This window comes from Montipora capricornis, chromosome 8 (assembly GCF_036669925.1).
Source record: "Montipora capricornis isolate CH-2021 chromosome 8, ASM3666992v2, whole genome shotgun sequence".
NCBI classification, from domain to species: Eukaryota; Metazoa; Cnidaria; class Anthozoa; order Scleractinia; family Acroporidae; genus Montipora; species Montipora capricornis.
The window spans coordinates 23,895,762-23,908,726 of NC_090890.1; the positions used below are offsets into that span (position 1 = coordinate 23,895,762).

Consider the following 12,965-nt stretch of genomic DNA (forward strand, 5'->3'; position numbering starts at 1 on the left):
TAGGCTGTTAAAGCGGATGTTTACTCACAAAGCCCACCGTGAGCACTCTCCTAGGCAAGAATGCCACCAATGTTAACGCCATTGTTGAGGTTGACCATTGCTCTTGCAAAGTTAAAGGCGACAAGTAGGCCACAAACAGAATAACTTTAGAATGGACATCAATTGTTGAAATTCAAGGAATCCTATATCCGTTTCGTAATTCATGCACGCGCTGCAGGCCTACAATCTCACTCACTCACTCCCTCACTCACTCAAACAGCCCCGATGACAATATGGGTATTGCACTTACAGTGTACTACCCACAAAAACCATACTTCGGCTAAGATAACTTATTAATCACGAGAACAAAACCGTTTTTTAAATATTCTCTGTCCTTAAAAAATATATTTTATTTCTTGCATGGTATCGAGCAAACTGCACTATCTATGTCAACGGGCAGTGCTGAAATCAATTACATGTTGTCACAGTCATGCACTTAAATTGTAGAGGTTTACAAACTGTAACATACAGAAACTAAACTGTCAGTGAAGATCCACCTAAAACAGGATAATTTCCTTTGGCCAAGGGCGCAATGAAGCTGAAAATGCGAATAACAGCGGGACACAGTAACTCCAGTTATCGTTTTGACTGCTTGACAGGCGACGCTATACTTGATTGGACACGTATGATTGGACACGTATGACAAAATCCAGCAGCACGGAATTTTAACGAGCGGTTAATTACAACAGGAATTTTGCACAAAAAAAAGAAATGGAATACGAATCTTGCGGTTAGCTTATGAAACTAAAGCTTACTTGCTCAAGACTGTAAAAATTGCTCATCGCGCTTTTTTTTGAACTGATGTGAAATTACGCTTACTTAGCTTCTGTAAACAAGTTGTTGTTTTGTTGCCGTTCCCTCCGCCTCTGAATTTCTCTTTCACGTTGCCTTTGCCTGTTTATTTGAACACTCTCTCGTTCCTCTTGGCGACGTTCTTTGCTACAGTTTTGCCTCCTATGTCTGTCTCTTTCCCGCTCCGCTTCGCGACGTTCTTCGTTACAATTTTGCCTCCGTTTTCTATCCCTAACTAGCTCCCTTTGGTGATCCTCTTCGCTAGCTCTTTGCCACTTGAACATAAGATTCATATCTTCTCGCCACCGTGTAATATCCTCAATATACTAGAAGTAGCTATCGCTAAGTGCTAACGAGATAGTCAATATAATATGTACTGAGTTTACAGATTTGTAACAGAGTGCCATTTTTGGAACTCAACAGTAGTTGTAATCATAACTTATTTCAAAGTACCGCTATTCAACTTATATAAGTTAACTATATAAAATAACAATAGAAATGTAAGTAAAACCCTTGCACATTTTGTACGTACTTGTATACCTCGAACAACAATGTAAATATCAACGTGTTTTGCAATAATATTGAAAGTACTGCTGTAACTTTTGAACGGACGTAACTTTAACAGGAATATACAGTAAATAAGTTGGATAAAATCAGTGCCATGTACAAAATCGCCAAAGCGTTTTCAGTGTAAAACATCAAGGGCACCCAACGTCAATTTTCGGAAGATATCTGTTCGGAAGACGATTTGAGATCTAGAATTTTCGGAACATTTGTTGTAAAACTTCTTGCTTGCCTGCCTGTCCTAGGATTTTCGAACATCTTAAACATGGTATAATGGCCCATTTTTAACGGATTTTTACCCCAACAAGCTCACCTAGAATTTCGGGAGCCTTTTTTCTGGCTGAAACTTGAGAAAAGCTTAAGGTAAGTTTTGATCCCTATAATTTTCGGATCACTAGACTTTCATCTAGGAAATCCGAACACATAAAAATTTTTGGGGGTTAAAAATATGCCTATATGTACCGTTTAAATACTAAAATACGTTTAACGATGCTATGTGTAAGTGGTTTTGAACTATATTCTTGTTGGGTGCCCCTGAAACATGTAATGGGGAATCAAATTCAAAAGGCTCTCCTGCATGGCATATGTTGCAGAATTTTTACTTTGCAAGATACAGTCATGAAATCTATGTCAAATTGATCGTTTATTTCAGTACTTTACAGACAATATTATTTCCTTTGAAAATGCAATTTAATTGTTCACAACTCAATGGTCACAAAACGAAAAACAAACTGACAATGGCACGCGGGCCGAAATTGGCAATAGCGGCCGATAAAGGCTGGTTTTCACTAGCGACGGAGTCGGAGTCGGAGTCGTAGTCGGAGTCGGAGTCGGAGACGTAAGAGTGCTTATGACCTAGTGAAAATCAAAGATCGGAATCACAAGCGGAGTCATAAACTCGACGGAATCGCAGTCGGAAGAATCAGAACGTTTCCATTTTCATCCGACTCCGCTTATGACGCCGTCGCTTATGATCCAATGAAAACTAGATTGTCGGAGTCGGAAGCAGAAGCGGAAGAACCAACCAATCACAATGCTTCAAATCGAGCATTGTGATTGGTTTATTCTTCCGCTTCTGCTTCCGACTCCGACAATGCAGTTTTCATTGGATCATAAGCGACGGAGTCATAAGTTGAATCCCTTGTTCTGCTTCCGACTCCGACAGTTTGATTTTCACTAGATCGTATCGCTCTGCGCTTCTGATTACGACTCCGACTCCGACTCCGTCGCTAGTGAAAACCAGCCTTAAGAACACGTACACTAGTCTTGAGCCCGTTTACTCAATATAGAACACGCTGCTTCGAAAATAAATATTAAAGAACACTCAAAGCAAGTGTTCACAACACAATGGTCAGAGAAATGGAAAAAAGTTAAAACGTGTTTATACTCACCTCTGAGCTCTCCACTTGCGCGGCGCTTTCACTGGTTCTTGCAGTGACATGATAGGCGGCCTTTGTTCCCTAACCTTACATTACATTGCACATTTCTCTAGAGCACTCGAATTGTTTTCTGCATACACACCACTCTCTCGCTTCGGCTCTATTAAGGCTGCCGCCTTGTCAGCCTCGCGTCTTCGCAATAAGTATATAATAGCGTTAAAGAGTCTTCATTGGAACAGTTTCTCCTCATGAGACACAACCTTTTATTAGCCTTAGCCACTATGGATTTATGCCCGTTCCGTAGATATAATCACGAATATCAATACCTTTTTCTCGTTTCACGGTTTCCACGCCAGATCTGTTAAAAGTGTGAGCACGTTAAACGGTTTTTCTTTTTCTTTGTAGGTTGAAAACAGAGCTCACTGCAGTTGTCTTCGAGCAAAGAGAACTAATGAATCTGTAATCAAACATTTTGACTCTGTCCATAGCGGTTCGAAATATCCTTCATAACGGAAAATACACAGAAAACCGAAATTTAGGAAGCATTCTTCGTATCTCTATTGGTAACCTCCTGTCCTTTGTTTGAAGGAATATATTGATCAGTCAGTGTGAAATTCAAAGAGCAAAATGCAGACAAATATAGGGTAAAATCACAGACTGGGGAAAAACCCAGACCCTTGGCTAATGCTAAACTTTTATAGGGTTCAGAAGTTCTCGTCTGGAGAGGTTTGGTCAAAGATTAGGATATTGACACATACAGACAAAGATAAGCAAAAGCATATTTTTTGAGTAATCCTGTAGCTATTCAAGACTGCTATTTTCATTGGTTCCCATGACCTGCAGCCTCCTTTGTTATTATCAGCGCTAGGTGTATTATTTCTGTTGTACTGATAATCTGGCCTCGGTTGTTCAAAAGGTGGATAAACGCTATCCACAGGATAAATCTCTATCCAGCGGATAAGCACTAACAAAACCAATTGAGTTGTCCAGTGGATAGTGATTTATCCAGTGACCAAGCTATCCACCCTTCGAACAACAGGGGCCTGTTGTTTTCGTTCTCCAATCACAGACCGCGTCCTGAAAGCTACAGGGTCTCCTTATTTTTTAAAAGCTATCATAGTCTTATAGAAGGCAGAGAAACAGTTAATTTAACGAGAAACTGTTTGAATATTTGGTGATGTAAAATATACATAATCCCGTTCAAAAAAAACCTCATTCGTTGGCATTCAATTGAATCGATAAATCGATTCTAGAGTCGAAATGGACAAATAAGAGAAAGCGTGCATTGTCCTGGGAAGCTTGACTCAAGAAGAACACATCTGAAAGAATGGGAACACTGAGGGTTTCATTTGAACACGTTTTAGCTCTGTTTCACTGGCTTTGCTAATAGACGTCATTACCCTAAAAATATATACAAAGACCTCAACGAGTAGTTCGTAATCACACGAGTTCTTAGATAACGTGTATCATCATTTGTGTGTTCACCTTCCTATAGCAGTTTTAATGTTCTAAATTGAGATTTGGTGTTTCTAAGAATTCAGTGAAACCGTGCATGGATCACTGAACGGACCAGCTCGTTCTCTTTCATCGACGGCACGAACAGAAAAGAAATATTTGCTGCCGGACGAGAACTGAGTCAAGGTACAAGCCATCGGAAGAGGAAGAGCTTTTACAATTCCAATCTTTTTCCATCTGATGGGATGACCATTTGATTCCGCGATATCCTGACATGCAAACAGTTCATAGTTATCGATTTTGATTGCTTCTTCGTTATATGTCATGTTCCAAGAAAGGACAATGCCATTGCTCATTACGGCAATAGAAGCTGAAGGTTTAGGAAGATGAAAAATACTTGCTTGATTCGCAGTAGTACGCAAAGGAAGACTGGTGTTGGCTGAGCGCGGAGCACTTCTTCTTTGCGGATCTCTCAAATGCTTTTCTCTTAAAGGAGCACTGGATGTAATGCCTGGAGATTGAATAGGTGGTGTCGACTGCACGCTACGCTCATTAACAACTTCACTTGCTTTCACGGTTTGCTGTTGTTGGTCCTGAATGACCGGGCGAGCTGGTTGTATTGGTCTTCGATCGTGAATCGCTACTTCTTGTGCGTTTTTCTGCAGTGACTCATTCCCTAGCGGTGCTTGAATCAGCTGATTCCCTAATCGAGGAATCGCATTTTTACGGAAATTTTGATTGCACGTGGTCTCCGTCTGCATTGTTTTCCCCTGGGTGATCTGTATTTCTCTTGAAGAAGGCTGCTTCGTTTGCGCTACTCCAGTTGGTTCACAACGATGCCTTGCAGAATGAATCAGTCTTTCATCTGATAATATCCTCTTCAGAGACTGGCTTTGAGGTTCTCCTAATCCAGTCGTAGATTGCTGGCACTGCAGTTGCCGTTGCATCGGCTTTTGCTGAAGAAAATACTCAGGGGAAGGCAACGAATATCTAAATCCAATGGGGAGCACGTCCTCAACTTTTTGCTTTCTTCTAGTAGGTACCAGCATACCTTGTTGAGTTCGCTTGATAACAGAAGGCTGTTGATGAAGTTCAGCACGTTGGCGTTTTTCCTGAGGAGTAGAATCGTCCCTGTGGGTACCGCCGTTAGCACCCACGTTCGCCAAAGGGACTACTCGTTGTCGTTCTGCACTTCTGCATCCATCGTTTGTTACTTGAACTGGTGATAGCGGTTCAGTGCTGAGACTACGATTTGAAGGGATAAAATCTTCCTGATCCTCTACGTCTGGATAGCGGTTTGCGTCCTTGGAAGGCACTTGTTTGTCATCCTTCGAATGTGGCACAAGAATATTTTTACTTTGTCCACTTGGCACGTTTAAAGTGGCACTACCCTTGTTTACAGCGTCACCTGAATTTATCGAAGTCGAACAAGCCAAAGAAGGTGCATGGACCGTCGCGTTTTGATGTGACTGGGACTGCTTCAGTTGCCTAAACGAAGTCACGCGATTTAGGGGCAAATTTGAAAATAACTCCTTTGGTTGTGACGTTCGAAGTTCCTTTGATGACGGAATGACAGACTGTTGCTGCATCTCGAGATTATGAAACGTTAATGGCTCTGGGTTCGGTGTTATCTGTTCTTGTCTTATCTGACCTGACAACAGAACATTGTTACATTCTTTGGACGTTTGCTTATGGCTTTCCACCTTCTGATAGTTTTGACATTGCTGATTCTGTTCTTGCATTTTTAACTGCTGTATGAGGGAATGGGCTGTTTTTGGCGCAGACTGTTGGAGCTGCTGTGCCGGGAGAGTCAATGGTTTGGACGCACCTTGCTGCTTCTGTTCGAGCTGTCGCTTCTCTTGCAACAGCTCTCTTAGTTCAATTACGTTTCCTCGATTTTGGCCAATCCTTTCAGACGGGGAATTGGCGAGTAGAGATGTCCGAATTTGAGACACAATTCCAGAGGTTGTTTTCGGCTGTTCAAGTGGTTGAGAAGTAGCTGTGAAAACTACAGATGTACTTGCCCCTAAGAAACTATTTTTTTGCTGCTTATGAGATGCCTCGTGATTGGTGGGTTCATTTCGCGCAAGCTCATCTGTTTTCCAGCTGTTTGTGGTGTTGGGCTTGGACGCGGATGTGAACGAGGCAGCGTCAGGGTACGCAGTGGTCACCGTGCCTGAACATTTTGGCTCGCGTCGTAATATAACAGGGCCGGTAGGAAAAACGCCAGGACCCTGCAAATAGTCAACAAACAAAGTTGTTCATCATACTGAACATATGAAGGAAGAAATATAGAGGCTTGTGGAGCGTGTAGCCGTGGGCCTTGTGGTTTGAAGAGGTTTTAGAACGTACCCGTGATGAATTGTCCATCACGAACCATCAAGATTTGTAGGAATGGGTCGCTAAAATCGGAATCATTTACCCGGTCAATGACAATCAAATCTATGGCTTATCGGCAATAAAGTGAAACCAAGTTTATAAGATTACCTTGGTAGCCTCCGTTATATATTTCTTAAAGACATCCTGTAGCCTTTTTGCATTCCACCGTAGCTCCTTGTTTTCTCTCTCTAGTTGTTGTATGCGATACTGAAGATGGACCAATTTTGAAACAAAGGCCTCTTCAACTACCTTTGTGCGCTCCTCAATCACGTCTTTCAAGACCTAAAAACAAAAAACAAAAATGAACTGGGCAAGTCACGGTACATACAAAGTTAACACGTCAGAGGAGGTAGGGTAGGCATTTGGCTTGTTCCTATAGCCTGCAAAAAAAACACAGCACACTAAAGTCTAATCGGCCAGTAAAAAAAAGAGGATTTACGTGTCTGAAATTTTGCATGTCTGCAGTTGTTTGCTTGTTTATTTCTTTGTCATCCTTGAAGGTTTCAAGAGAAGTCGCCTTAACGTCTTTTGCTCCATTGTCAGCTGTCGTTAAAGCTAAGACAAAGGGACAGAAGAAGAATGTTAATTGGATTTGTCCACTTAAAATATGAAGGTGAGAAATCTCGTATAGTAGTCTGAGGAGCAGGCGTTCTTTGATAAACGCGAGTTGAATTTACAGAAAGTGGTTTTCGACGAACTTTCGTTGAAAGGCCGCCATATTGAAAGCTCCGCACGAGAGATAAGGGTCTAGAGGAGGAGCAGGAGGAGGAGCTGTTTTTCAAATCTCCCTTGAAACCACTTTTTAGCTCGTCCAGCGATGTCTGAGTTTCTTCGTCCAAGATGGCGGCATAGATTAAATCAAGGGATTATTCAACACTTTTTACTCAAATACTCCTGCTGTATGCTATGCAGTCCCTTCGGAAATCAGACTTAACTGATTAGAGTGTAATGTGAAGTGCTAAGTTTCTACCCCATACGAACCATGTGAGCGTTAGCCCTACTGATGAAAATGGGCCCACACAAGGACAAAGAAAAACTCTGACCAGGGTGGGAATTGAACCCACGACCTTCGGGTTAGATCACTGCTGCTCTACCGACTGAGCTCCAAGGTCAGACGGGAGCAGGCCGTGGGGACTGAAGATGTTAAAGTCACGGTAATGAACATGTACAAGTACAAGGAAGGATTACTTTTGCGAAATACGTAATCCTTCCTTCGTAAATCAGTCGAGCGGCCCGCTTTTCTGAGGCGGTCGTGTTTTGTCACGCAAACGAATAAAAAGACCGACGATGGCTTGGGAAGAGAAGAGAAAGAAGGGACTCCTCCCTTTCTCTCATCTACCCAAGCCTCCCTCGGGCATTTTATTCGTTTGCGTGACAAAACACGACTGCCTCAGAAAAGCGGCCCGCTCGACTTATTTACCAAGGGAGTGTAGTGTAACGTGAAGTGCTAGATTTCTACCCCATATGAACCATGTGAGCCTTAGCCCTACTGATGGAACTGGGCCCACACAAGGACAGAGAAAAACTCTGACCAGGGTGGGAATTGAGCCCACGACCTTCGGGTTAGATCTCCGCAGCTCTACCGACTGAGCTACAAGGTCAGTTTTTCTCTGTCCTTGTTTTTCTCTGTCCTTGTGTGGGCCCAGTTCCATCAGTAGGGCTAACGCTCACATGGTTCATATGGGGTAGAAATCTAGCACTTCACGTTACACTACACTCTCTTCAGTTAATTCTGTTTAAAATATAAGTGCTACACGGCCAACGTTTGTATAAACGTAACCTTTCCTTGTTATTTACGAAGGGACTGCTCACAGTCTATGCTATACTACTCGTCTTATTTACCGTAGTTTGAAAATAACTCTTTCTCCTCAAAACTTAAAGCAAGTAATTGTCTTTGTGCTTGATTCTTACACAACTGTTTTTAAATAATATTTAAATGAGGATGCCCATTAAGATTCTCTTAAGCTTTCTCGTTAACTTAGACTATTTATCACACTTGGGGAAAACTACTGAATGCTGATTCGCTGAGACGGAGAGCATTTTTTTTTCTCAATTATGAGGGCGCTTTTGGTATTCAAGAGGGTATGGGCACTTGATCCTGATTGGTTAACAGTTGCTTAGCGAGAGAAAGCGAGACTGGAGAATCTTTCTTCCAGGTTCTGACTCTGATTAAACTGCCTTTTTTTCCCGCGGCTTCCCTCAATAATGTTGCCCTTTACGTGATAAGCATGTAATCGTAATGTGCCTTCGTACAATTAATGATTAATTTCACCTGTCTTTTCAGAACTTTAAAACTACTCGTGAATTAATCATTAATTGCCTTCGGGCCGATGGGATTGCATACACTTATCACAAGGTGAGGCAATAAAGTTGAAAATTTACTCAACTCGAGAGACAAAAACAGCCTCACTGTCAATCTTTGGTTAGCTTTGCGGTGACACTCAGGTCCGGGCTATTTTTAATTAGTAGCTTACGTTGTCTATAGTGTTACCTTTGTCCCCGGCTTCACTTATTCCATTATCCTCTCTTTCTCCAATTTTTCTGTGATCCTTATTACCATACCAATTCACTACGTCCACTTTATCTTCTTCAAAACTGCGAGTCTTGGCCTTTTCGGCCATTAGTTTCTCCCCATATGCCATGGTAATCCGACGCACTCTCTCGACGATGTCTTTGTTTAAGTCCAGTTTATTGATTAGCACTTTGGAACTATTTCGTTTGATATCTCCTGAAGTTATCGGCTGTGTTTGGGTATTTTTGTATCCTGTAAATAACAAAACCAGGTTACATGAAATGTCATTGAAAGTGAATAGAAAGCAAGAAGCCGCACGAGCCCCAATTTCAACGATGGCATCTCGAAAACAAGTCCCATACGTAGGTCCCTCGGCTTTCAAGAAGGAAAGTCAGTCTGTCCAGTCTGTGGAGACCACTGAACATGTCTTAACCCTTTGACTCCCCAGAGTGATTGATATAAATTATCTTCTCACAATATCAGAACATTTTTAAGCAGACTGGTGACGAGAATATAGAAATTCATCAGCAGGGTTTATTTTTGTCGAGATATATCATGAAATTCCAATTCATTTCCATCTTCTCCCTAACCCTAACTCTATTGACTAGACAGTAATGTATGGCAGTTAGTAAGGAGAATTAACATTCAGATCTTGGGAGTGAAATGGTGAAGAACTAAATTATTCCTCTTCCCCACAACGACTCACAAAGTTTCTTTTGGAATTGTACATTACCGTACGTCTGTCTAGGGGGAATGGTATTCCTCAAAACGGTTTACCTTTGTACCGGAAAGAAAGCTACGAGAACAAGATTTCGACTGGAACTGTAGCCAGAGGCTGTATTCACAAAATCGTACCAAAAATATGTCTTGAGATATAACTTATGAAAAAAATTAGGACCTTTGTAAGATACGTTGTATGACCAATTCCCGAACGCTATCTTATGCTCATCCTGATCCCGGACAGTTATCGATTAGCAAGAATAAATCAACCAAAATAATTCTCAAACCGCATAATGGATACGAAAATTTGAATAATAAATGCGAAAAATAACGTGCATCACGTTGGCAACTAGAAAAGACGGCCAAGGACATTTTGGTCATTTTGAAAGGTCCCTGAAGCAGTTCAATGAGAACGGCTTGCGAACGACGAGTGGCTTTTTCCAAACTTGGCCTTAATAAACCTGAGATGCTCAAAATTTCTTCCCAAAGAAAGCGATAATTTTTCAGAAGGATTTCACCTGCATTGTCGAGCGAGCGTGAACAGATATACCCGTTCACGCCGTAAAGTTCGTCGACGATTGCTCGTCAACATGGCCGCCGCCATAATTCTGCGTGAAATTAATACATGTCTTGACAAGTTAGGACATCGAATTTGTCCTCCTAAGTTTAGGAGAAAAATCAAGACATATCTCAATATAGGAGGTCTACTAGTCATAACATCCTCCTAAGATATATCTTATGAGGCTGTTATGACTGAAAGTGCTTTCGTGAATACTGTCCTAGGACACGTTAAATGACGTAGCCTCAAAGTGAAGGAAAGGCTACATGGAGAGGAGCAAGGTGGGGGGGGGGGGGCGGGGGGAGGGAGGACAACGCTAAAAGCTATTTTGGGGAGACAGAGAGGGCTCCGAAAGATCGAGTTCAACAACATAGTAGGCTAAGTACAACATCTTTGGAGGTGCCTCGCCACATCCACATCAATTTACCCGGTCATGCATTCTCTTTTTAGGATACTAGAATTCTGACTGTGGAGCCGAGATGGCTGAGAGGGTGTGGGGAGAGGGTTAAAGAACGCCATGTTTATTAGACCTTTCGAACCAAGAGAAATCTCATGCTCGAACCCAGTCTCAGCTGTGGTTGGGAGCGATTTAATTTCCCTGAGAAAAGGACTACATCAATCACAAACTCGTCCGGGAAGTGATGAGAGGAATTGTGCAGCTGTCCTTCAGATCGGGGCTAGACTTTTAGCCGAAACCATTGTAGCTTTCGTCACTTTCTATCGAGTATAGAGGTCAACTTTGTTTTGCAGATTCAGGAGTTTCACATACAGTCCTATAGGCCATTCAAGCAACTGAATTCGTGAGGTTACAGGAAAGAGGGGAACACCGTCAGCTAAATTCGACAACACTATTCGCGGAAGTCAACCCTCCAACAACCGAGGTTTTTTAGGAGGTGACCCACTAGCCTGCGGACAGGCTTCCAGTTGGGTTTAGGGCGTGTTAGCCGAGTGTAGTCTGGGGCGAGTGGGACGAGCCAAGAGCGGTCTGGTGAGCAGGCTGGTGACCCATCAGAGAGAGCATCTCTAGGTTACCCGACCCGGGGAGTTCGCGCTTAAGACACAAATTCTTTAGAAAAGCTCCAAATTAGCGTTTTTAAAAGGGCATAACACTCTACAAAAATTATTTGTAAGATTTGCTTTCCAAAGACACAGGCCTCCGCGTTCTCGGTATTTTTATATATCACTTAATTTAATGAGGTGTGGTGATCATTCTCGTCACCAGAGCCTCGGATCGAGCCAAGGCTCTGGGAAACTCCATGTAGGAGAACATGCGTCCTAGGGTTCTTATAGGAAAAAATTGGCTATTTGAACCTTACGGCGCCTGCTCACTCCTCGTGCTAACATCAATGCACCAATTAGAGACACTTTTGATTGTTCTTCACGAAAACCAATGAGAAGACACTTTGTTTCGAGATTGGTGTGGTGATCTACTCTTGATGTAGAAATAATATTCAGACCGATTTTCCACGGAAAAGTCCTGATGGAGTGTGTATCGCGCTTGAGACAATACCTCAACGAAAGAAAATGTGGAAATGTTAACGACAGGAGTGAGAGAACTTTGTTTCAAAATTCACCTACCTGGTACATCGTCAGTCTCGTCGATTTTCCTAAGATAAAAAAAAACCAAAAAAATTGGAGTGATGCATTAGTAAAGGCCTAAATCAGAGGGGAAACCGATAGTACCCATAACTGCCCCAGCAGATATCAAGGCCCGGGACCAGATTTCAGTCCAGGAGCCCGTTTCTCAAAAGTCCCGAAAACTTATCGGGCCCGAAAAGCCATTTGTGCACCTGCCAACCGCTTGTTCAGGAAAGCCGATCTTTTGACATGTTTTCAAGGTAACAAAAGGTAAACTAACTGTGACGTTTGACGACTTTTAAGTCGTCAAACTGAACGGAAGAACGGAAGAACGGAAGAACGGAGAGGATTTAAAAATCCTCTCCGTTCTTGAGATACAGACGGAATTGTTACACTCGAAAATGGTCCTTTACGTCTCGGGACTTTCGCGAAAGTCCCGAAAACGTTTCGGGCCCGAAAAGCCATTTGTGAAACTGTAAACCGCTTGTTTTGAAAAGCCGATCTTTTAACATGTTTTCAAGCTAACTAAAAGAAACATGTCCGCGAAGTTTGACGACTTAAATCCTGTCCGTTTTTTGAGATACAAAGGGAATTGTGGCACCCGAAACAGGCCCGAAAAGTTTCGGGACTTTTGAGAAACAGGCAACAGACCCGGGTTGCTCGATCATAGCATGGTTAAACCTTTATCAGCGCTAACCAGGCTTCGAGCAACCGGCCCCAGGCCCCTTTTCACCGTACCATTTTTCCACTCTCAAGGACGAAAATATTTAAAATACTGTATGCAATTAAAAGTAAACCATGGCAAATTTGCAAATGAAGAGTTACATTTGACACCAAGAAGAGAATATTGACCAATAATCAAACCTAACTTCACATTCTTTGGTATTATTACTGACCTCCGTTTTTGTGGAATATCTGCATTCTCCATTCTTCTAATCGGTGTAGAACTAATGAAAGCAATGTTATACTTAGTATAATGAAGCCCTCA

General features: G+C 42.2%; 1 protein-coding gene across 1 annotated transcript in view; it reads right to left on the minus strand.

The window, feature by feature from the left end:
• Nucleotides 1-2,585: 2,585 nt before the first annotated feature.
• The window catches only part of LOC138059428 (uncharacterized), a 13,007-nt gene continuing 2,627 nt past the window's right edge, over nt 2,586-12,965 (minus strand). The window contains exons 2-7 of the mRNA XM_068905025.1: nt 12,874-12,924; nt 11,978-12,006; nt 9,100-9,372; nt 7,048-7,163; nt 6,717-6,890; nt 2,586-6,463 (exon numbers count right to left, since the gene is read on the minus strand). Of these exons, the coding sequence (XP_068761126.1) occupies nt 4,304-6,463; nt 6,717-6,890; nt 7,048-7,163; nt 9,100-9,372; nt 11,978-12,006; nt 12,874-12,924 (2,803 nt within the window). The 3' untranslated portion in view covers nt 2,586-4,303. The remainder of the gene's footprint in view (nt 6,464-6,716; nt 6,891-7,047; nt 7,164-9,099; nt 9,373-11,977; nt 12,007-12,873; nt 12,925-12,965) is intronic.